This window comes from Dermacentor albipictus, chromosome 1 (genome assembly GCF_038994185.2).
Source record: "Dermacentor albipictus isolate Rhodes 1998 colony chromosome 1, USDA_Dalb.pri_finalv2, whole genome shotgun sequence".
In the NCBI taxonomy this organism is placed as follows: Eukaryota; Metazoa; Arthropoda; class Arachnida; order Ixodida; family Ixodidae; genus Dermacentor; species Dermacentor albipictus.
In genome coordinates, this window is record NC_091821.1 from 394463804 (window position 1) to 394484756 (window position 20953).

At 42.6% G+C, this 20953-nt stretch overlaps 2 protein-coding genes across 6 annotated transcripts in view; one reads left to right on the top strand and one right to left on the bottom strand.

The window, feature by feature from the left end:
- Positions 1–346: 346 nt before the first annotated feature.
- On the top strand, positions 347–20093 carry Pbp49 (proximal sequence element A Pbp49). Of its 2 annotated transcripts, XM_065447708.2 has the most exons (10): positions 347–699; positions 4132–4209; positions 4365–4461; positions 8389–8541; positions 10532–10666; positions 12054–12136; positions 13832–13996; positions 15390–15500; positions 16253–16353; positions 18322–20093. In XM_065447708.2, exons 1-10 carry the CDS (start codon positions 509–511, stop codon positions 18354–18356), a joined length of 1149 nt encoding a protein of 382 aa, XP_065303780.1. In that variant the 5' UTR covers positions 347–508; the 3' UTR covers positions 18357–20093. The 2 variants fall into 2 exon arrangements, with proteins under 2 accessions (XP_065303780.1, XP_065303775.1); XM_065447703.2 differs by lacking the exon at positions 18322–20093 and having other exon boundaries at positions 348–699; positions 16253–16515.
- LOC135914791 (heterogeneous nuclear ribonucleoprotein K-like) overlaps positions 17244–20953 on the bottom strand; it is a 68102-nt gene continuing 64392 nt past the window's right edge. For all 4 annotated transcript variants that reach the window (XM_065447735.1, XM_065447730.1, XM_065447720.1 and 1 more), the window contains 2 exons: positions 20110–20174; positions 17244–17680 (listed from right to left, as the gene is read on the bottom strand). In XM_065447735.1, the coding sequence (XP_065303807.1) occupies positions 20167–20174 (8 nt within the window). In that variant the 3' untranslated portion in view covers positions 17244–17680; positions 20110–20166. The remainder of the gene's footprint in view (positions 17681–20109; positions 20175–20953) is intronic.

Here is a 20953-nt window from a genome sequence, read left to right on the forward strand (position 1 = left end):
AGTGCTGAGATGCACAGCCCTTCGCCCGACCCAGGCAGAGGGAACAGAGGCAGATATGGAAGGGGCATTAGGTTTTCCCGGGGAACGAGGGCAAATAGATGAGAAAAGAGTGGCAGTAACGAAGGGGAGGCTAGAGGATTGGTGGAGGAAGTCAAGGGATAGATAATAACATAAATCGGGGACAAAATGTTTCCTCTACTGTTTTAGATAGTTATCTTGGGGGGGGGGGGAGGGGAGTAAAAACTAGGTTGGGAAAAAAAAGAATAATAATAAAATAGGAGGGGGGAGCAAAAGGCTAGGTGGCGCCAGCCGCCGCCCGTTACAAAGGGTATAGCCGCCATCCATCCATCCATCCATCCATCCGTGGAGACGCGCATGCTGCAACCGCGTTAAAAAAATGCGAAACCTGAGGTTCTATATCCTATGGTTTTGCGGCTGAAGCTGAAACAGCGCTCCCTCCTGTGCAACTACTCCCTGTGACAGCCGTTGCTGTTTGAGTTTCAGAACCATGGATGCAATTCACGAACCCGAATTTCGGCCTTGGATCGGTGAAACCATGTCACCGACAGAGTTCAAACAAAAGTGGACGGACGCTTTGAAAAACGAGCAACACGACAGTGATCAGAACGTTCGAGAAGCTATCATGCAACTTATGAACATACCGGAGTCTGTGTTAAAAACACTGGAGGCCGACTGCAGGTAAGAAAGTGTGGCATTCTTCCCTATGCTCGTTTGAAATCATGATAATCGTACACACACAGACCACAAATGGGCAAGATCCTGACTGGTGTAGAAGTCGCGGGGTGCTTTTTTCGTTACACGGTACTTTTATAATCGCGACGATATGTTGAATTTTTGCACATGTAACCGTCGAACGGAGGCCTCAAAAAAACACCCGAGATTGCGCTGTGTCTAAAGGGCAAAGTTCTTTCAGGTGTTGCAGATATCCAGGGGCGCCTTTCTCTTCGCGTACACTGTGCCAAACGCCACATGACCTGACTGGCGTCGCACAAATTGAGCTGCCAGTGCAAGCCAAATCTCCTCTGCCGGAACGCGCGGGAAAAGAAAATTTGCGCAACTGTTAAGTGTAATCAACGTGGCCTTATTAATGTGATTAGCGTTCTTTAGGAACTTCACCTAGATTGCGCTATGTTTGTCTCTCCGTATCTAACCTCATTCACGCAACTTGAGTCACCGGGTAGTCTAGAGCACTGGGCTGCTGTGCTGATGGAACTTGGCGCGAAGCCAACCGCCGGACGCACTTGGGTCACTGGGTGTATGTGACACTGGGTATGCACAGCTCTTCAGTGTCAAAGAGATCATTCAGGTGCAGGACGGAATAAACCTGTGTCATTTATATTCAGACAAGATTGTCTGAATATATATATATATATATATATATATATATATATATATATATATATATATATATATATATATATATATATATATATATATATATGTATATAGTTGCGTGTGGAAAGACACAGACAGAAGAGGCTATTTACACTGGAGCCAGGCAGCCAGGCCCACACTCGCTCGCGGCGGCTCGTTTCTTGAGCACCGCTTGATGATATCGTAATAATATATATATGAATATATATATATATTCGTATATGCAGACACATGCCACGCGCGGACTTCGTGGCAGAGAGGAGCCCGGTTGCAGTACACGCATGACGCGTTTCGGCGGTGGCCATGCAGTGTGTCGTTTCACTGCTTCAATGCTAATCGCATTAGTGTCGACAGTCATATTAAGATGGTTTCTGCCAGATTTTTTTTTAGTATACTTTGGCGATGCCTCCAGAGCTCTAAAAGGGGCAATACTGAGGCAACACTCTGGCCTCAGCAACCCCAACCAATGGACCACCCAGGTTAAAGCTTTCAGTACTTCTAAGTTTCAGCTTTGTTCCCTCTGCTGCCCCTTGGGTGCTCTAAGATTGCACGTTGGCCACTTTATTATAATCTGAGGTGCTTTTGAGACATCTATTCGCTAGTATTATAGACTTCAGAGTCTGTCAAGTCTTCCGCAACACCAGTCATAACCTTGCTGTTCAGGGGACCAACAGGGCTGCTGAGCACAAGGTCGCGGGATCGAATCCCGGCCACGGCGGCCACATTTTGACGGGGGCGAAATGCGAAAACACCCATGTATTTAGATTTAGGTGCTTGTTAAAGAACCCCAGGTGGTCAAAATTTCCGGAGTCCCTCACTACGGCGTGCCTCGTAATCGGGAAGTCGTTTTGGCACGTAAAACCCATAATTTAATTTTTAGGGGACCAACAAGCTCTGAAAGTGATAATGCATTCCAAGAATAAAAGCTGGTGTTGTTGCTATGTGCACGCACATGCACATGCACACACTCACACACGAAAGAGGCACATACATGTAACAGGTGCTGACTAACAACTTCACAAAAATGTATTTAGATCTTCAAGTAGGTGCAGCATGCTGACAGTCAGCTCATTCTTGTTTGTCTATAAACTCGGGGTTCACTCATGAATTCAAGGACCCTTGAAACCCCTTGAAAATGAATGTGTTCGTTGAATTCCTTGAAAACTGGGGTTTGGGCGACTTTGGACGTTCAAAGTAACAAACTCTGCATAGGGGCTGTGCCACAGACACTGTCTATCAGGAAGCAATTTGATATTTTCTTTTGAGTGTGTCGCTACATGATTGCAAGGCATCATGTCCACGGCCACCGACGACAGGCTTGTTTAAATCACCATTGCCCTCATGGACCTAGATCAAATGACAAAAAGCCGTGTCACCGTTTTGTTGTTTTGCTAATTTGTACACACTGTGGCCATCTTGGTTCAATTTTCGAGCCCTAGGCTTTAGGAATGCCTGGCGGAAAGTAAGTTCCAGCTATTTGGCCTTAACACAAGTATTTTTGGTTAAAGTCATGCCATAAGGCAACCAACATCATTACAATGGTAAGGTAAGCTTAGAAAAGCGACCCGAAGAGCTTGAAACATGTGTCCTACTGTGCAGCTGTTAAGCTCCAAGGAATTGCAGCTGAGGAGATTTCACTATTTTCCACTGTGTGTATGAATAAGGTTTGCTTCCCTCCTTCAATTTTGGCATTTGGCATCCTTGAAATACTTCAATTCTTCTTGATTTTTGACTCATATGTTCTGTATGAACCCTGTAAACTCCTTGAGCCCAGTTGGTAATTTGCATTTCACTCCCATACAATGGTACTGCAAATGCATTTTTCTTCCTTCCGTGTGTTTAATAGAAGCTTCATCTACCTCACATGCTACAACATTCTTGCTTTTTCCTCAACTTTGCCTCTCATCATACAATAGCTTACTTACAGATGCATGTGCTTTTAAATGTGCACCGATCTTACTATTATGATCAAGCTGGCTCGGTGTGTCCATGATGTGTTCTACGCTCTACAATCTGGTGAAGTTGTGTGCTCGTGCCCCGAAGAAAGGCAAGCAGTTCATGGCAAGTTGTGTGTGCACAAGCATAGTCTACGAGAATCACTTGATGTGCGGCAGACGTGACGCTGTCAGCGATCCAGCTGAGGAGCATGGCCTCTGTTTTAAAAATGATGCATATTTAATGCATATGTCTCTTCATGTCAATGGAGGCTTTGGTTTTAAGGAGATTTACGATAGAGCAAAGAATATAGCACACTTTTGATTAAATGCAAAGCAAAAAAGTGTATTTAGAATAGACCGGCATCATTGCATGAGTGCTTGCTATCATTGTGGGTGCTCATGGAGCTGTGCACAAATGGAAGTTATTTTATCGACAGCATGTTGCACTTGTGTTGAAATCTGTATGTGTTTGCATTCTCAATTTTAGACAAACATTTGTTCATCAGCACCTATTCCTTGCCTCATTCTAGGCACTTTGTGTGGTGTAGGTTCCTTTCTCGCCTCGTTCCAGGCCTATAGTGAGATCAAACCTGAATGGTGAAATATAACCTTTAGGCCATGAACGCCTGCATACTTCTCTTATATCACAGCAGTTCCTCGAGACATTTGGCATGCAGGCTGGATAGCCAGCTGGTTGCAAAATGCTTTGCTTAACATCGATTCCCGCAGAGTGTGGGATTTGCATAGCTTTGTTTTTATTAGATTCTGTTTGTAGACTATGCTGATACTTATTTTCCAGCCCATCTACTCTGTGTTGTGGAGAAGAAAGCATCGACATAGCAAATCTCCCGAAGTACGACGACCTCATGACTCTGAGGCAAGTCCATACGTTCCTTCAGTTTCACCTACTTAGCTATACTTGATAGCCATGAAAGTGCTGTTGGACCTGTACATTTGCTGCCTCAGAGAATTAATGAAGAATTTATGTTCCCTTTCAATAATGAAGCCAGCCTGTGCATGCTTTATCCGCAGGCTGCAGAGACAAGACCTTGAGAAGCGAAAAGATGATGAAGCATATCGTATGAAGACGTACCATTACTTTCGCAAGGTGTGCTTCCTTTCAAAAGTGGTGAGTAAATGGAACCAGTTTGTGTCTCACTACCTAGAATCACACCTTCTAGTTAAAGCATTTCAGCACACATACACATTGGTTATGCAAATGAGGAACTGCCTTTCTTGCTTATAAGCGTAAGGTTTAGAAGTTGGATAATTTAATTTGTCTCCACTATGTGTATCAAGGGGGAAAGAGAGATGAAGAAAAGACATTCACTTCTAAGAAATTCCACAGAGCTCAGCTAAAATAAAAACTAAATTCTGGTGTTTTACATACCAAAACCACAATCGATTGTAAGGCATGCCATAGTGAGGGATTCCATGTCAATTTTGACCACCTTAGTTTCTGTAATGTGCACCAAATGCATCGTACACAGGCATTTTTGCATTCCTTTCCCTTCGGAATGTGGCCTGGGAGCGAACTCGTGATCTCGTGCGCAACATCGTAACAAGATCACATAGTTCATAACACAGTCACTTAGCTGCCATGGTATAAGAGTGCAACTAAAGCTGATCAGCTGCTCCCTTTGCACTCAGAATGTTATTTCTCTATAGCCGCATAATTTTATTTTCGTTATGCTCAGCAAAACCCTAATTAAACAAAAGGAAATCCAAGATCAGTAATATTTGTATGCACAGGATATGCTACATTTCTGAAGACAGAAGAGGGACAATTTTTTTCAGTACCCTCAATGTGTAGGTATAGCTTCAGTGCCACACCTGTGAAGCAGCGGCGTAACCAGGGGGGGCTTATTGGGCTTCAGCCCCGCCCCGCTCCCCTGAAATTTTTTCGTGCTGTCATGCGCCGCCAACCAAAACAACTCCTGGCGCCGGAAATCATGCTAGATTTTGTCTAGAATGTCCTTTTCACGCTCGAGAAGACATTTTATCGTGAACATTGTGAAAGCGGGCTTGAGTTTTGCAAGTGCAAGAAGCCGAAAAAACCCACGAAAACAAAGCCCGAATCGCCACCCGCCCGCGCACGCGCCACTGTGCAGGCGGTACTATATAGATGCGCAGGAGCGAACTAACGCTAAAACAAACCATGCAACAAAAACCGAGAGAGGGAGGCGTGAGAAAAAAATTCCCTGTATTCCCACATAGTGGATTACCACATAGTGGCAGCACATGACAGAAAAGGAAAAGTTAGGAAATGGGCGCGCTTTTTAAACGTACAGACGGTGCCGTAAATATACGGCATCAACCATTTTCGGATGCGTTCGCGAGGCCGTATATTTACATCATTGACCCTCAAAGGGTTAGTCGTGAGGACACTTTGAGCCTCTTTTTCTTCTCCTTTTTTTTTTTCCTCGCTACCCGCGGGCTGCCGATCCAGCCAGAGCGCATGCGTTTTTCTCGTGCTGCATTGACCACCGTGCAGCGCACTTCGATGACGCGTTTGTTTTTCTCTGGCCGACTGGATTTTCGCCTGGCAGAGTTTTGAACGCTTTCTGGCTAGCAGACGAGAAAAAGAAACAATGCATAGTCACTCGCCGCCACCACTGCGGGGACTCGACGGATTGCCACGCATTCGCTTGAGCGCAACCTCTCCGGAAAATTTTGTCTCACCGGTGTAGGATACCGAACAGTGTGCGTTTGGTTCTCTGTGGACCAAGTGTCTCATGTTTTCTTTGATATTCCTTCGGTAGCCGCACTAGGTGCCCAATGGAGGCATTTGATTGTAGCCAACGTGCTTTCCTTTGTGTTATTTCATTTCGACGCGCCCCCGCCCCACAAAAGAAAAAAGAAAAGACATTGTTGCAGCGCAGCGAATTGTCGCATGGTGAACGTTCGATTTTGTTACTTTTTTTGCGGAAAGTAATGGAACACGGGATGCTCCAGTTGCCGGACACTCTTATTATATTATTGCGATAGCAGCAATATGGAGACTCTAGGTGCATTCCTGCCGTCGCCCTCGTGTTCCGTATAAATAAAGCTCAAGGGCGATAACATCGTGACCGCGCGCCACACGCTGTATGTGCGAGTGAAAGCGTGGGAGGGGGGGCATGGGTGAGCCGATGATGGTGGCTCAGTCTTGTGTGCACAAGGGAGAAAAGCAGGGAGGGAGCGCGCCACCTTACGTCGCGTGCCATACATCGGGGGAGGACGGGACGGAGCTGTGATTTGTGGTTGCGCAGCATTTATTTTATTTTTTTTTTTGCCTTGTTTGACACATTATGTATAGTGACTTTTTTTTTAGGTACGTAGATTTATTGGAGACTTATACTTACATTTAAATATCTTGTTGCGAGGTTTTGTGTATATGCACAGTGAACTTGGTTTCCAGTGACAATTATTGGCCTTTATCAAACTGTATAATCTTCACATTTGTATATTCCATTGTATCTTCACATTTACAATGCACGAGGGCAAGTCAAATGAAAGTGAGCCAACCCACCCCGCACAATAATGGTTCGGTTCATTATTTGCGAGGCATGCACATAGCACATAGGCATCTCATTTACAAACGTGACATGCAGGGGTGAGGATAAATGTTCTTTAACGCTCTTATACACTGGGTTGAACATGGTTGCGTGACATAATGGACACTCCAAAAGTTGAACAGCGTGGTGTGGTAGGGTTTTTGACAGATGACGATGTTTCCCAAAAAGAAATTAGTTGCCGTATAGTTGCCGTGTGCGTTGTACATTGCACTTCATTGGCCACTGTGAAGCGTTGGAGCAAACGGTTCAAAGAAGAATGTGAAAGTTGCAAAGACGATCCATGGCATTTCAAAAGCATTTCATTGCAGTGGCTGCAAGGCTGTTAATATGGTAGTTCCATCTGAAGACGTGTATTAAAGTTTCGCATCCATCCATCCATCCATCTGAAGACGTGTGTTCGTGTTAATCCAAGGTACTTGCGTTCTTGAACTCATGCGAGAGGTATGTCATTAATGGTATACATAAAGTTCAAGTTACTTTTTTTTTCTAGTGATTGATAGAACAGCAGATTTCGCAGTACATTGATAGTCATTTGCCAGTTGGCACACCAGTTAGACACTGCTTTTAAGTAATTGTTTACTGTTATGTGGTCATCATGTGGGTTAGTATTTCGATAAAGAATACAGTCATCTGCAAATAGTCTAATGTTTCCTGTGATTTTCATTGGTAGGTGATTAATAAAATTAGAAATAAAACTGTAGCCAGAACGCTTCCTTTGAGTACCCCTGATGTTAAATGGGCTGTCTGGGAGATCTGTTCGTTCACTTCGACAAATTGGGTACAGTTAGTAAGGTAGTCATGAATCCAGTCAATTGTGGGGCCTGTACCTAGTATAACCCCAAGCTTCCTTGTTTCCTTCGAGAAATCAAGTAGGATGAGGTATGTTTGTCTCTGGTGATCGATACTAAATTATATGATATATACTAAATAGTATTGATTCCAGGTGTGACGTCACATCTATGCGAAACTATATGAAAGCGGTTTAATTGCAAGTTTGCCGTAAGCTTTCAAAAATTTTTCATCAATTTCATGTAGGCTCTTGTGTTATCACAGACAGTCAAAAGCAGTCGTGGTGTGCATTTCTGATACTGCAGAATGACGTTAAAATGCAGGATAGCAACCCACCGCACACTGTTGTGTCTTCATTTCTGTGTTTATGCAAAGGAATGAATTTTTACCATATAAAACATAAGGAGATGGTTATTTTGTCCGTGTACATGGAGATGCTACTTTTGGCATCGAACAGTAGCATGTAAACAAAAAATGTATTTTTCACATTCGTAACATAGCAATGAAGTAATAAGAAGCAGCTTGAACAGTGGTTACATCCCTGAGCTGTCTTCAGGTGTCAGGAGGACAAGTCTTACTGATTAGCAGTGTGTAAAAACCAATCAATGAATGGCAGGTGTGATGCATGCATCATGTGTGAGTTGTCCTTGATTTTAAAAATGATGCAGCTGAGTGTTGAGTGCCTGTTTGCCTCTTTCTCTGCACCAAAGAACATTACGAAGCAGAAAACTCAGCTGAAATTTCCAGAAGAAGAACGTGTTCCCAGCAATGAGGTTGTGCTGATAGCACAAGTCTTCAAACCTATCAAAATGCCTGTGGGAATAAAGAAAGTGCGCATGGGCGCTCACTGCTTTTCTTTCAAGGCAAGTGTTTCATTCACTTTTTTGGTAGTTGCATGCTCCTGTTCTAAGTACTGAAAGGAGTCATGGTTATTTTCGTTTACAAATTGAAATTATGTGTTACCACACGTAGTCATCAGAACCAGACAGCAGAAAAAATAATGCAGCAGAGAAAACAATTTCAGAATAAAGTACAAAAAAAGAAAAATTGGAAAAACATTTTGAGAAAAAATCATCTACAATGACTATCCAAGTATGTGAATAGCACTCTTTAGAGTTTAAGCGGAACTTAATCTACACTGTGTGAGGTTTATTGTTCTATGTACAATTTATATACTTTGTTTATATGATTAGATTGCCTTATCATGGCTGAATAATTAGTGATGTGTTTTATATATTATGACGGGTATTATGAAGAGAAGAACATACCCACTGGTAAATACCAGTGACCCAAGTTGCTGTGAAAGGGGTTAATTGAAGAGCAACACATACCCAGTGGCCCATACCTATAACCCAAGCTGGTTTTTGGTTGGATAGCTAGACATCTACATAGTTGGAAAGAAAACTGATCTGAATATGCTGAGGATGCTATTTGCATTAAAATAATGGCTGGTTAGTGTGCTTAGAAAGGATGATGCTTTTCTCAAGGAAGCTTCCTGGTCGGGACATATTGCTATAGGTACTTCCATGTGTACACCTGCCTGCAAAGGAGTGAGTGTGTTTTAAAACCACATTGAGGTTCATCTCCATTGTTTATAAACAATATTATGATGGCACCCTTAGTGAACTACTGCTAGGGTAACGTGTTTGTGTGCGCATTGTTCCTCACCCACCAGGTTGTTTGCTTGATTATCCATTTGATGTTATCTTTTTTCAAATTTGGCTGAAAGAAGATTGCCGACCTGCATAAATGTATTGATTATGTCTTTGGAAATGCGAAAACTTCTCATTGAATGTTTATTAAAAGTTTGCATATACTTCAGAAGTCCCAATTCGAAATGTAGTTACTACGTTTTTTATAAAAATCCTCGAGTTTCTTTATAGTATCCAACAACTAACGTACAGTCAACTCTGACTTGTTGCTCTTATCACAACTGTTTGAAGCATCCAGATGGCTGTTAGTTTATCAGTAACACCAAAGCCAGTGGAAATTTACACAGATGCACTAAGAATTTAGGAAGTAAATCATTGCAACAAAAGCGCAATCTCCGATCTAGTTAAAATGATTTCTTTAGTGTCTCTCTAATAGACATTTTAAGCTTAGAAGAAATGTGCTAGCGCAGATGTATATCAGAGCACTGCCGGGTATATATGGCAAGGCACAGGGTGGGCCACTCCTTGCGATGCCGATTTTAACCAAGATGCACTAAACTCTCATTGCAATGAGCAATTGTCAATCTGACCATCAATCCGTCTGTCCATCTAGTGCATGGTCTAATGGGTATAGCATCGGGCATCTCGTGCCACTTTAGTATGTGCCGCTCTTCAATTAACCTCTTTTTATGCCAACATGTGTCACAGAGTACATTCAGTATACTTCACCAGCTTCTCTTGTTTGGGTATAAGGGTGTCCCAGAAGTCTTTCCATGATTAGAAACATGCACAAGCCAGAAAATATGACACGTATTCATTCGCACGCGTGCCAGGCATGGACTTTGCAGTTGTGCCACTAGGTGGCACAGCGGGAATTGCAAGAGAGGAACCCGGCTGGGCATACACACCTCATACAAGCTTGTCTCTGTGGCAGCAACATGGTGTGTCACTACATTGCTTCAGTGCTAATCAGATTTTTTTTTTTTTCGATGAGCAGATTGTTGCAACATGTTTGTAGCATGTTATGGTTGATCGTATTATCATAAGGCATCGCAAACAGTGCTGCAGTTTATGGTTATGCCCTACAGCATTCCAGTACATGTATGAGCTCGTATGTCTTGGCTATGCTGGAAACGTCTATATTAGTTTGCCTGGTGCTTTATGTGATTGTGATACCTTTCTTCTTTTTTTTTTTTTTCAGATTCAAGTAGAATTGGCAATGCTCAGCTGCCAGTCATTGCGTAGCTTGCGTGAAAAAATTACATGCATATCAGACGCTGCTGTCCTTGGAGACTTCAGTGAAGACCCAGACAAAATTTCGGACCAACGAGCTGTTGTAAGACTGTGGTGGTGGTTTATTTATGTGCTTTTTTTTTCACCCACATGTGAGCAGAAAGCATGCCACTCCTGCTCAGGCTTTTCCTATAGCGCTTCAATTTGGTGAACAGCTCAGCGCATTGTGTAAATAAATGAGTCAGGCCCTTCCTGCACAACTGCTATCTCTTTTGAGCTCAGCTTTCACACAAATCGCATTTCACAGTGCATTTTGTTTAACACCATGCTTGAGTTGGCACTCTTTGGCTGTATCTGGCCCTTGCGCCATAAAACCCTGTACTTCATCAACACCACACTTGAGTGCAGTACATGCTCGTTTGCCCAGATTAAATCAGAAACCCATATGATATGCAGCTATGTTGAAAAACAAAAGGTGTGCGTTTTCTCGGCAATGGAGCAGCAGCGCTCATCGTGTTTTGACAAAACAGTGACAGCTTTTCCGAGACACCACCCTCTTGCAAAAATGAGAAAGAGAATTTATTTTTTCTCATCCATCATCGCTCCAGGTGACAAATATTTCTGGATAAAACAGCTGTAACATGTAATTCAGATAGAATGCTCTGCAAAATGCCACCTCTGTGCAAAAGTTGTGCGTAAAAGAGGCAGTATTTGAACTGAAAAGCTATTTGTATCTGGCCCACTTATTTACGCAACATTCTGCACACATCTGTGATCCGACACACTGACCCTAAAATAAAAATTTACAATCATTGCATTCTACCACAAAAGACAGCGATGTGGAAGTGGGGTAGCTAATGTGTTGGGCAGATAGCCAATGGTAAGAATTACCGAATGGACTTCAAGAGAAGTCAAAGCGTAGTCAGGGATGGCAGAAAACTATGTTATGTGAAGTTAGGAAATTCGCAGGCATAAGATGGTGCCAGCTGGCACAAGACGGGGCTAATTAGAGATTGCTGAAAGATACCTTCGTTGTGCAGTGGACATAAATAGACTGCTGCTATTGATGATGATTACACTGAACATAGTAATTTCTTAACATGAAATGAATTATGGGGTTTTACGTGCCAAAACCACTTTCTAATTATGAGGCACGCCGTAGTGGAGGACTCCGGAAATTTCGACCACCTAGGTTTTTTTAACGTGCACCTAAAGTTAAGTACACGGGTGTTTTCGCATTTCGCCCCCCTCGAAATGCGGCCGCCGTGGCCGGGATTCGATCCCACGACCTCATGCTCAGCAGCCCAACACCATAGCCACTGAGTAACAATTTCTTAACATGTGTGAATTCGTTTGCCACAAGCGCCATAGCCCGACCACTTGCTTGTCCTTGTCTATAACTAGCCTTAAACGTTCGGCCTTCTAACACTTAACTAACAAGGCCGAACCTCAGACGCTTTTCAAGCAGTTTCATTTTGACTCCCTTGCAGGAGCTGTACAAGTCGGGCTTTTTTTACATAGGGAACACATTCTACAATGACATGAGTGATCCATCATGCAGAGACTACAGCGAGTAAGTGTGCAATTTTTGTTCGTACAACAGCTAGGGAGCCTCTCTACGTGATATGCTGTGTTCGTTTTGTGGTAGACTTTGTTTGCAGAGGGAAAGAAGATCTTGAGACTTTGGCACTGCTACTTTGGAAAAGCATCGGTGCATGTTTTAGCAGCAGGTTTCATATTATGTTTGCTAGTTGATTTGAGAAACCAGGGTCATTGATTTGACCAGAGACTACAAGAGCTATAAGTTTCGCACTTCCTTCTTCTAATTCTTGAATTGTAAAATCATTCTTTTTTGTGCTCCTGCTCACATCAACAGACGCAAGGACATCTATTTATTCATGAGGGATTACGCAGTGGCTTCAAGAACTGGGCTATCTGTAACAGCATTTCCATGGTGTTATTTTGCATAGATGGTGATGCTTTTGACGAGTGTTCAGCAAGTACAAGACAATGTATCCATCCAGCCATGTATGTGAATTACCTAATAATTGTTGCCAAGAGACTGCGTGTGGAACGGCAATGCTAAAAGTCACATCCTGCTTTGTATATACAACTCACTCACAGCCTTGTACAGCCTTGGTAATTATCTTTGTTACAACAGAAGCTAGAAGCAACACAATTGGACAATGTTGTCATGAAGCAACTTTACTCTGTAGGTTGTGGATGACTCACTTTTCAGGTAGCAACAGTTCTGAAGACATGGACAAAGGGGAAGGCACATAAAAACGGCACATTGTACTTTGTCCAAGCCCTTAGCGCTGTTCCCACCCGAGTTGAATAACCAACTAGCTGATGCTTTCATGTTAATAGAGTTGTTTTGATCAGTGGTTATTACTCAACAGAATGGTTGACATTGCTGCGTGCACCTCTTGTGGGTGTGAAGGAACTGTTGGACACACTGCCATTGTTTGCACAAGCAAGGAGCTTCCCTCCTCGACGTACTAAGTTGTTAGGTTAGCTTAGGTTAGGATAGGATAGACTGTTTACAGAGGAAAAACAAATCCTGATGCTCTGGGTTTTGCTTGCGGTTGGCTTTACAAAAATGTGATTAGAGAAACTTTAGGATGAGCAGATCCCATTTTCAAACCTTGTCATATTTCTGCAGCAGTTCTCCCCTGAAGACATAAATATAAACTCTTAAAGTTCACCTCCCACAGGCATAGTTGACCTTCAAAATAATGTGTATATGATGAAGTAAATGTAGAATGTTTACCACCAATATCAGCATGTAACAAATGTATGCTTGTTATGCACATAGGATATAACGAAGGTAATTTCGCCTTTGATGCGACTTAATTGCGACTATAATCACTCGCTTTAGACACTGGCAGCAGGTGCAGAAATCACCGCACAGAGCCAAACGAATGAAGGCTGTCATAGCAAGAGGTTGTTTTGCCATGATGTGCTGGAAGAGCTTTGCACTGACGTTTTTCTTTAAATGCAAGTGGCAATAAAAAGTAAAGTTATGGCAAAAATACAGCATAGTTTAATTCCTGCTGAAATGCCTACAACAATTTTGTAGACATGCTCCGTTTACTTATCTGCTGCTGCAACTTTTCCTTTTGATGAAATATTATTTGTAATTTCTGTTCATAGAGGACATCATTTGGCTTCTGTAACACCTTTTCAGAGCACAATTCTTCAACCAGTTACTTGTTCTTTTAAGGCTTCATTAATATAGTAAAATGCCAAAAATGATTTTCTTCAGGGTAATACTAGAGTGGGCGAAGAATCCCCGACGCGAAATAGGTCCTTTTAAGACTGCAGACATGGCGAAGACTAAACTTGCAGACCTGGAGCTGCGTCTGGGATACCCCTATGTCTATGTTCACCAAGGCTACTGTGAACACCTAGTGGTCTTCTCCGACATAAGGTTGGTATTCATCTCTGGTGATTTCTATTACTGTGTTAGAGAAATTATTGTTCCGAGTTCCTAGCACTGCTTCTTAATGTAAACGATCCGAAGTACAAACTCTTCTATAGAACGCTTGTAAAAATCTGGTGACCACAGATGTCGTGAGAAAAAAAGAAAAGAAAAACATCCAAACACATCCTAAGCACTTATGAGTTGTGAGTGTGAAAGCATTACTGTCCAATCTTAACGCATGAACACTTTTAATGCAAGCAAGTGCGTCAAGATGCTTGGTGCATTTTGATTTTGTCTTACCTAGGCGCTGTTAGGAAGCAGGCTAGAGCTTGCGTGGACAAGGAAGATAATGTAGGCTTCGGAGACTGAGAGAGAGGGTAACATAGCGAGGCGGCGACGTCCTCTCCCCTCATACAACACCTAACGTGCTGGTGTTCCGTTTCACCTGCTCTGCTCCATCAAGGCATGCTCGTGCAGTAGTGTCGCATCTAATTGGAACTCCGTTGAGGTGCTCATGACATGGCGTTGCAGCCAATGGGAATGTAGGCTGCTGCAGCTGCCGGACACCGGCTTTTTCGCTTAGTGAGCAATTTCACGCTTCTGCATCAAAATGTTTTTTTCGTCACAGCAGAGGCACACAGGTTGAAATCAAGTGGTATAGCTTACGTGCACTTGATTGACTAGTGCAACTTACTCGGACAATTCCACGTTGCACGACTGTGCAAGAAACAAATTTAATATTTTCGATGTTGCCTGTAGACTTTAGCTCCCAACTGTACGTATGAACAGATACCAAGAAACAGCGAGTCAATTAAGACTGATAAGATATTCTTTGGAAACTCTATTTTCATTAATTTTACTATAATAGGTTGGTTACTAGAAGAGAAAAAGCAAAGTCAAAATTTAATCGTTTGAATTTTGCACTGTAGCCCAAATGCCAATACTTCAGTGTAACATCGCGGTTCAAGTATTTTTTCATACTTGGCTGGCATTAGTTCAGTTAAGTTTCCCGAAACTTGCCACGTTCAGTCTTTGGCTCCTTTAGAACACAATGTAGTACATTTTAACCGTTAAGGAATTATGTAAGCCCTAGCCAAGACCATCAAAATCTGTGATGTCACGGCGAGCTGGCATGGGAGCTTCAAGGCAGCGAAGCCACCAGTGTTTCCGTTTTGTGCCTTTTCTGGCTCACCAAGTGTCTTCTCTTGCTATGAGTGACGTTTTTGGTATTGCATAAGGGTGATTGACTAATATATGTGAAAACATTTTTCTCTTTCATCCCTTTGATCTTTGTTTGTAGTGTATGGCTGAGAGTTTAGTATGGCCCTACCTGCCAACATTGCTTGTATGACACATAACAGATTGTTGCAGATATATGCCACCACTATTTTCTCAACAGGGTGCTTCACCCACATGACAGCCAAAACATGTTGGACTACCCAGTGGCATTGAAAACCTTCCCATGTGGCAGGCGGGTGTTCTGCATGCTCTGCCACCAGAGCACAGCTATGTAAGCATTTTCAAGTTGCACCGCTGTACACCGAAGGAAAGTAGTGTAGTCTGCCTGCAGCGTTATCCACTCAGGGTGACCTCCTGTAGACTTGCCCGGCAAACACCATTATTTTGTGCTGTCATGCCGCCTTAGCCAGGACTCAAGATGGAAATTGCCCGGAAAAGTGGTTTATCACATTTTACACTCCTCCTAATTTCTTTGTCAAATTATAGACACCGAACAGAATAAGCAAAATGCTATATTTTCCTTCACTTATTTATAGGCCTGGGAGACATCCCTGTTTGAAGATGTTTTAATCGCTAACAACTTACTGTAGTGATAAGTTAATTTTACTACTGACATAGCAGACGAGTTGTTTGCAAAAGCAAGACCAGCCAAGTGTTGCCTTAAGCATTTAACAGTGGCAACACAGCAAGGCATATTATTGCAAATGGTTTGCTATGTAGAACCACAGCTCTTGAATCCACCTCCACCTTTTGTTTTTTGAAGTGTTGAACCAAAATTGTGTGATTTAATTTAAGATGCATAGTGATGAGGTTTTCTTCTTAAGCGTCTTTAAGCATTATATCCTCGTAGGAACTTGCTTCTAATCTTGTCGACCATTATCATCTTAAATTATGGCGTTTTACGTGCCAAAACCACTTTCTGATTATGAGGCCCCATTATTATCTTGTGCACCATATTGCATACCGTGGCCACTGCTAATTACCAACATGAGAGTTACAGCTTCACACTTTGTTCTTTTCTAGATGGGTGACATACGAGAACGAACGTGTCAGTGATGACCCATATTTCTTCTGCGATAAGTGTTTTCGGTCCTACAACTACACCCCGGACAATAAGAAAATTGGCAAGTTTCGTGCAGCACCCTACCTGGATTGGAATACAGTACTGTGATATGCACTAGTCTCTTTTTGAACGCATAACATTTGTGTTCAGCTTCCTTGCTTTACCTATTGTGTGTTGCACTGTAAGTGTGCGTGTTTATTAAATTGTATCGTTAACCAGCGTGCGCCAGCAGCCATTTCTCTTTACATTGCAGATGAGCAAATTAAATAGGTACCTCTGCTCAAGACTTCATTTCAGCTCTGCGATTGTACTAGTACTGCACACCTTCTTCCTAGCCTGTTGGCCACTGGTTCATAATGCTCTAAAATTAATAAAATTATACAGTTCTAGGTGCAAACATGACAATTTGATTATGAGGCATGTTGTAGTGGACTGGAACTAAGGATTACTTTTGGCCACCTGGGGTTCCTTACCATGTATCTCAATACAAGTACTACAAGAGTGTTTGTTGCTCTTTGCCCCTCGTCGAAATGCAGCTGCCGTGGCAGAACCCTCGCAGAACAGTGCCGTAGCCGCCGAGCTACCACGGTGGGCACGGTTCTTTGCAATTCTCATAAGTGGCTTCGCAAGTTATGGTTGCAACTAGTCAATTCAATGAAATGGCAGGCGTAAATATAACTTCACTATGCAATTTTAATGCAATGCGTCTTCATTTTAAAACCGCCCAGATCCACAATATGAACGCTATGCCGAAAAACATGCATTCTCAGGAATGGGGATAATCTCATTATAGGTGCAGGCCTCTTGCATTTCACATTCGCACTTAATTGGCATGCACAGCGACCAGTGGAACTGTGCACCAAATTAGCATGAACTTTTCGTGTACTAATACAAGTGTGTGCAAATGTCCCACAGACCGTGGACAGAGGAGAGAGACATGGTAGTACCCAAAACATATTTAAAGAGCTTTTATTCCTTTTTCTTCTTTTTGTACACAGCATCAAAGATAAACTGCAGCACCTTCGAAACAACTAAAACAGTCTCTGGTAAAATAAAAAGAAAAATGAAGCATATTTGCACTGGAGAGGTGCTATGCTGCAACAAGTGGGCGGATGACATTTTGACGGCTTCAATTCGCTCTGAATGGTGTGAAGAATCTTCTGATCAGTTTGACATAACTCCGTTCTTTCGAATACTTATGAGGTGTGCAATGAAGAAAACCAGAACAAAAACTAACAAAAAAAGGAAAATGATGATCCCTCCAGCTGCCAGCCAATACCCTCTGTGTGTGAACAAGTGTGTAAGTCAGCTTTTTAAGTGAACGACACGGCAAAACAACGGGCAGGCAGGCAGGCATTCCGAGGCGGGAATATTCTCAGTGCCAAAACCTGCAACAAGACAGAGAAAAAAAAGAAAGGAGGAGGAGTTATGTACGGCTAAAGGTATGCAAAAACACTTTGAACAAGCCATGTTCAGACACATCTGAACATAATTGTGAATTTTACACTGACTTCAGCTAGCTGCATGTGTGCAAAGTCAGCTGTGTAGTTAGTAGCAGTCCTTGTGGATATAAATATTGACCTTTTTAAAAACTCCCAATGCATTCATTCTGCCTGACAGTTTAATCTTGAAGGTCAATTTTTTTTCACCATATGTGACCCTCCAGGGTTGATTTTTTTTTTTTCCTGCAGAATTAATCTTTGGATTGACCTATTCAAAAATATATGCACTGCAATCTTTTTTGAGTGACCATAAAGTAACAAAAATACTTTGAGTAGGTAAACATGCATTGTTTATTCATGAATACAGATGGGCTTCCATTTTTTTCCACTTATACAGATTTCGCTTATACAGTGAAATCTTGATATAATGAACTTCAGGGGATCGCAGTAAAATGTTCGTTATTCTGAAATTAGTTATAGTGAAAGCCCCAAAATTAACCATTCTGCCTATCAGTTTGTAAGTCATCGCCATATAAGCCATCCACGAAAATGCTGCTCTTGACACGCACTGTTCCTATTTTCCATAGATTCTGCTGCCACGCACCAGCGAAGCACCGTATAATAAGAGTAACGCACGCAAAACAGACACTGACGCCAAGGAAACTACCAATAAAAAGGTTGCCTCAAAGCACATTGTTTCTTGCTTTTCAAGCGAAGCTTGTATTGGCTCACAAGTGCCGTTGTCGTGGTCACACAAAAACACCCAGTTATTCCCAGAGCAGAGCAGCTGCAGGAAGGGGTGGTCTGATGAGTTGACAGCTGCATCGGTGCCGAAGTGCAAGTCATTAGCAAGAATTCCAGCTGCATAGGCGTAGGCGCACACTAGCGCAACTAATCAGAGCAGTTTCGCTTTCGCAGGGGAGGGAAAGGGCAAGAGTAACAGAAGAGTTAGCATCTAATGGGGACCCTTTGAGAGATTAGAAACCACTTACACATGAGTTTTTACGAGAGCAACCAATGGAAAAAGACCACGAGACAAAACCAAAACTAACCATCGCACGCACTCCCTGGTGCGGATGCGCAATCGGTCGCTGAATGCCAGCATTATGAAGCCATGGAATGAAAACCAAGAGACTATGGAGCAAAAAGAAAATTCCTTGTATCCACACAGGGTGGCAGCACTTGCTGGACAACGAATATTTGAAAATCTGGTGCATTTTAGTGTGAAAGCACTACTGGGCCACCAACCTGTGAACTGGGATCATCGTTGGGAATGTCTCAAGAGATTCCTTGCACCAAGTGCAATGAGCTCGGCGACAGAGAGAGCGGGAATCGACAGACGAAGATAAGGCCAAGCAATTGCGACTGCAGCAACATGGCATTGAAACGTGCCAAAAAATGATAGAAGCGATTGGGAGCAGCAGACTGCACAAGCATGCCGAGCACGCTGACGGAACGGATCAACAGCAACAAGCCCGACTAGCTGCAGAGGTTGCATACCAGCATCGCAGGGCTGAGGAACTTGCGTCTTTGGAAACGGCTGCAATGGCAATCTTCAAGCAGGACTTCATCGACAAACCATTTGGCTTAGTATGTTCTGCATGTGACAGACTGTGGCACAGGGAGGACTTGGACTGCGTCATGGCCCCCATGTACGCTACCTTGGCTTTGGGCTTTCCTGACCTTTCCTTTCCTTTTTTTTTCTTTATTTTACAAAAATGTTAAAGTTCACGAAGGATTTAGCAAGTGAGCCACTAAAAACCGCAACAAAGTTGCTATGCGGATTGGATTTAGATTCCACCAACTTTGTGGCCACACTTTCAAGCAATATATTTCCTAGGTTTTGCTGAAACAATATTAAGGGACATTTAATTAAAGGCCTTGAATGTGGTGTGCTTTGCTGTCAAACTTCTCAAGGGTTTCAAATACTGCCCCAAGCTCAGTCATTCATGTTCCAATCTAACTGTACCTGTTTAAAAAGTGTGTATCTGGGTATGAAGTGTACTGAGCAAAACAATTTAGTGGTCAGCAACATTCGCATGCAGGGTGACCTGAAAAACCCGCAGAAGAAACACTGGTTTGTGCAGAATTTTCCAAAGCTTCACCATGAGGACTGAAGTAGCATGGGCAGCCCACCGTCCGAAGATAGTGATTTCTTGTTTCCCACTTAACAGAACAACAAAATCACTAGTCTTCCAGACAGGAGGCACCGCAGATGTGGCCGGAGCTTTCATCACACGACGTTGAAAAACGCAGAAGCAGGTGGTAACTTCCAAGTCCAGGAAGTAGAAAGCACTACAATCGCACATGCACACATGTGGAAGGAATGTAATAGAAATCCAAAAAGTATGCAAAGATTGCAACATGCTCCTCACCTTAGTATACCAACAACACCAGCCCAATTTTTTCCCAGTTCCTGCCGAGGCAGCCCTTTATCTTCCTGCATAAATGACAAAAGGTAACAAAACAATTAGTATAACTCCTGTAATAATAGTCAAGGGAAGTTTGTTGGCATATGCACAAATATATAGGCAGGATAGCACCTTTGTTGCACAGGAACAAAAGAAACAAGCAAGCTTTGCAGGAATACCTTAACAAAGATTAATATGCATGGCCCAGTTCTCAACAGTTACTTGGGGAGAATTATTTGTTCAAAACAGCCAATGGTATAGTAGAAGAATTTACGACAGTTTACTTTTTGCCTGCATTATGCTCTTCGCAAAAATGCAGCTTGTCTATTTCTTAGGGTTCCTAAAATGTTTGTAAGAGTTGAGGTTATGGTATTTCACCCTATAAGTGCCAGGCCCGAGTTTTCTCATTGTGGACACCTGTGCACAATCCTTGCCATGGCTGAGGTAAGCTATGCAACGATTTCTGCTCACTTTCTACAAGATAACTCCATATTCTACTGGTCACGACATGTGCATAGAAGCTGGTTAAACTCAAATTTCATGGCAGGTTTCATTTGCATCTGACAGGTGGCGTGGGAAAGGTTAGGAGTCGGTGTTGCTCAGATGGTGAATCAGCACGAGAAGTCCACACAGTTTTTGAGTGATGCCTAAGCTCAAGCACTTCTTGCAAACTAATTTGTAGGACTGTTCATAAAATAAGCAACATCAATCTTCTTCCTTACTGATATGCTAACTACCTACCCTAGTTAAAGTAAACAATTAGCAGAATCAATATTTTTGTATTTCAGCGCAGGTCATTTTGCGACAT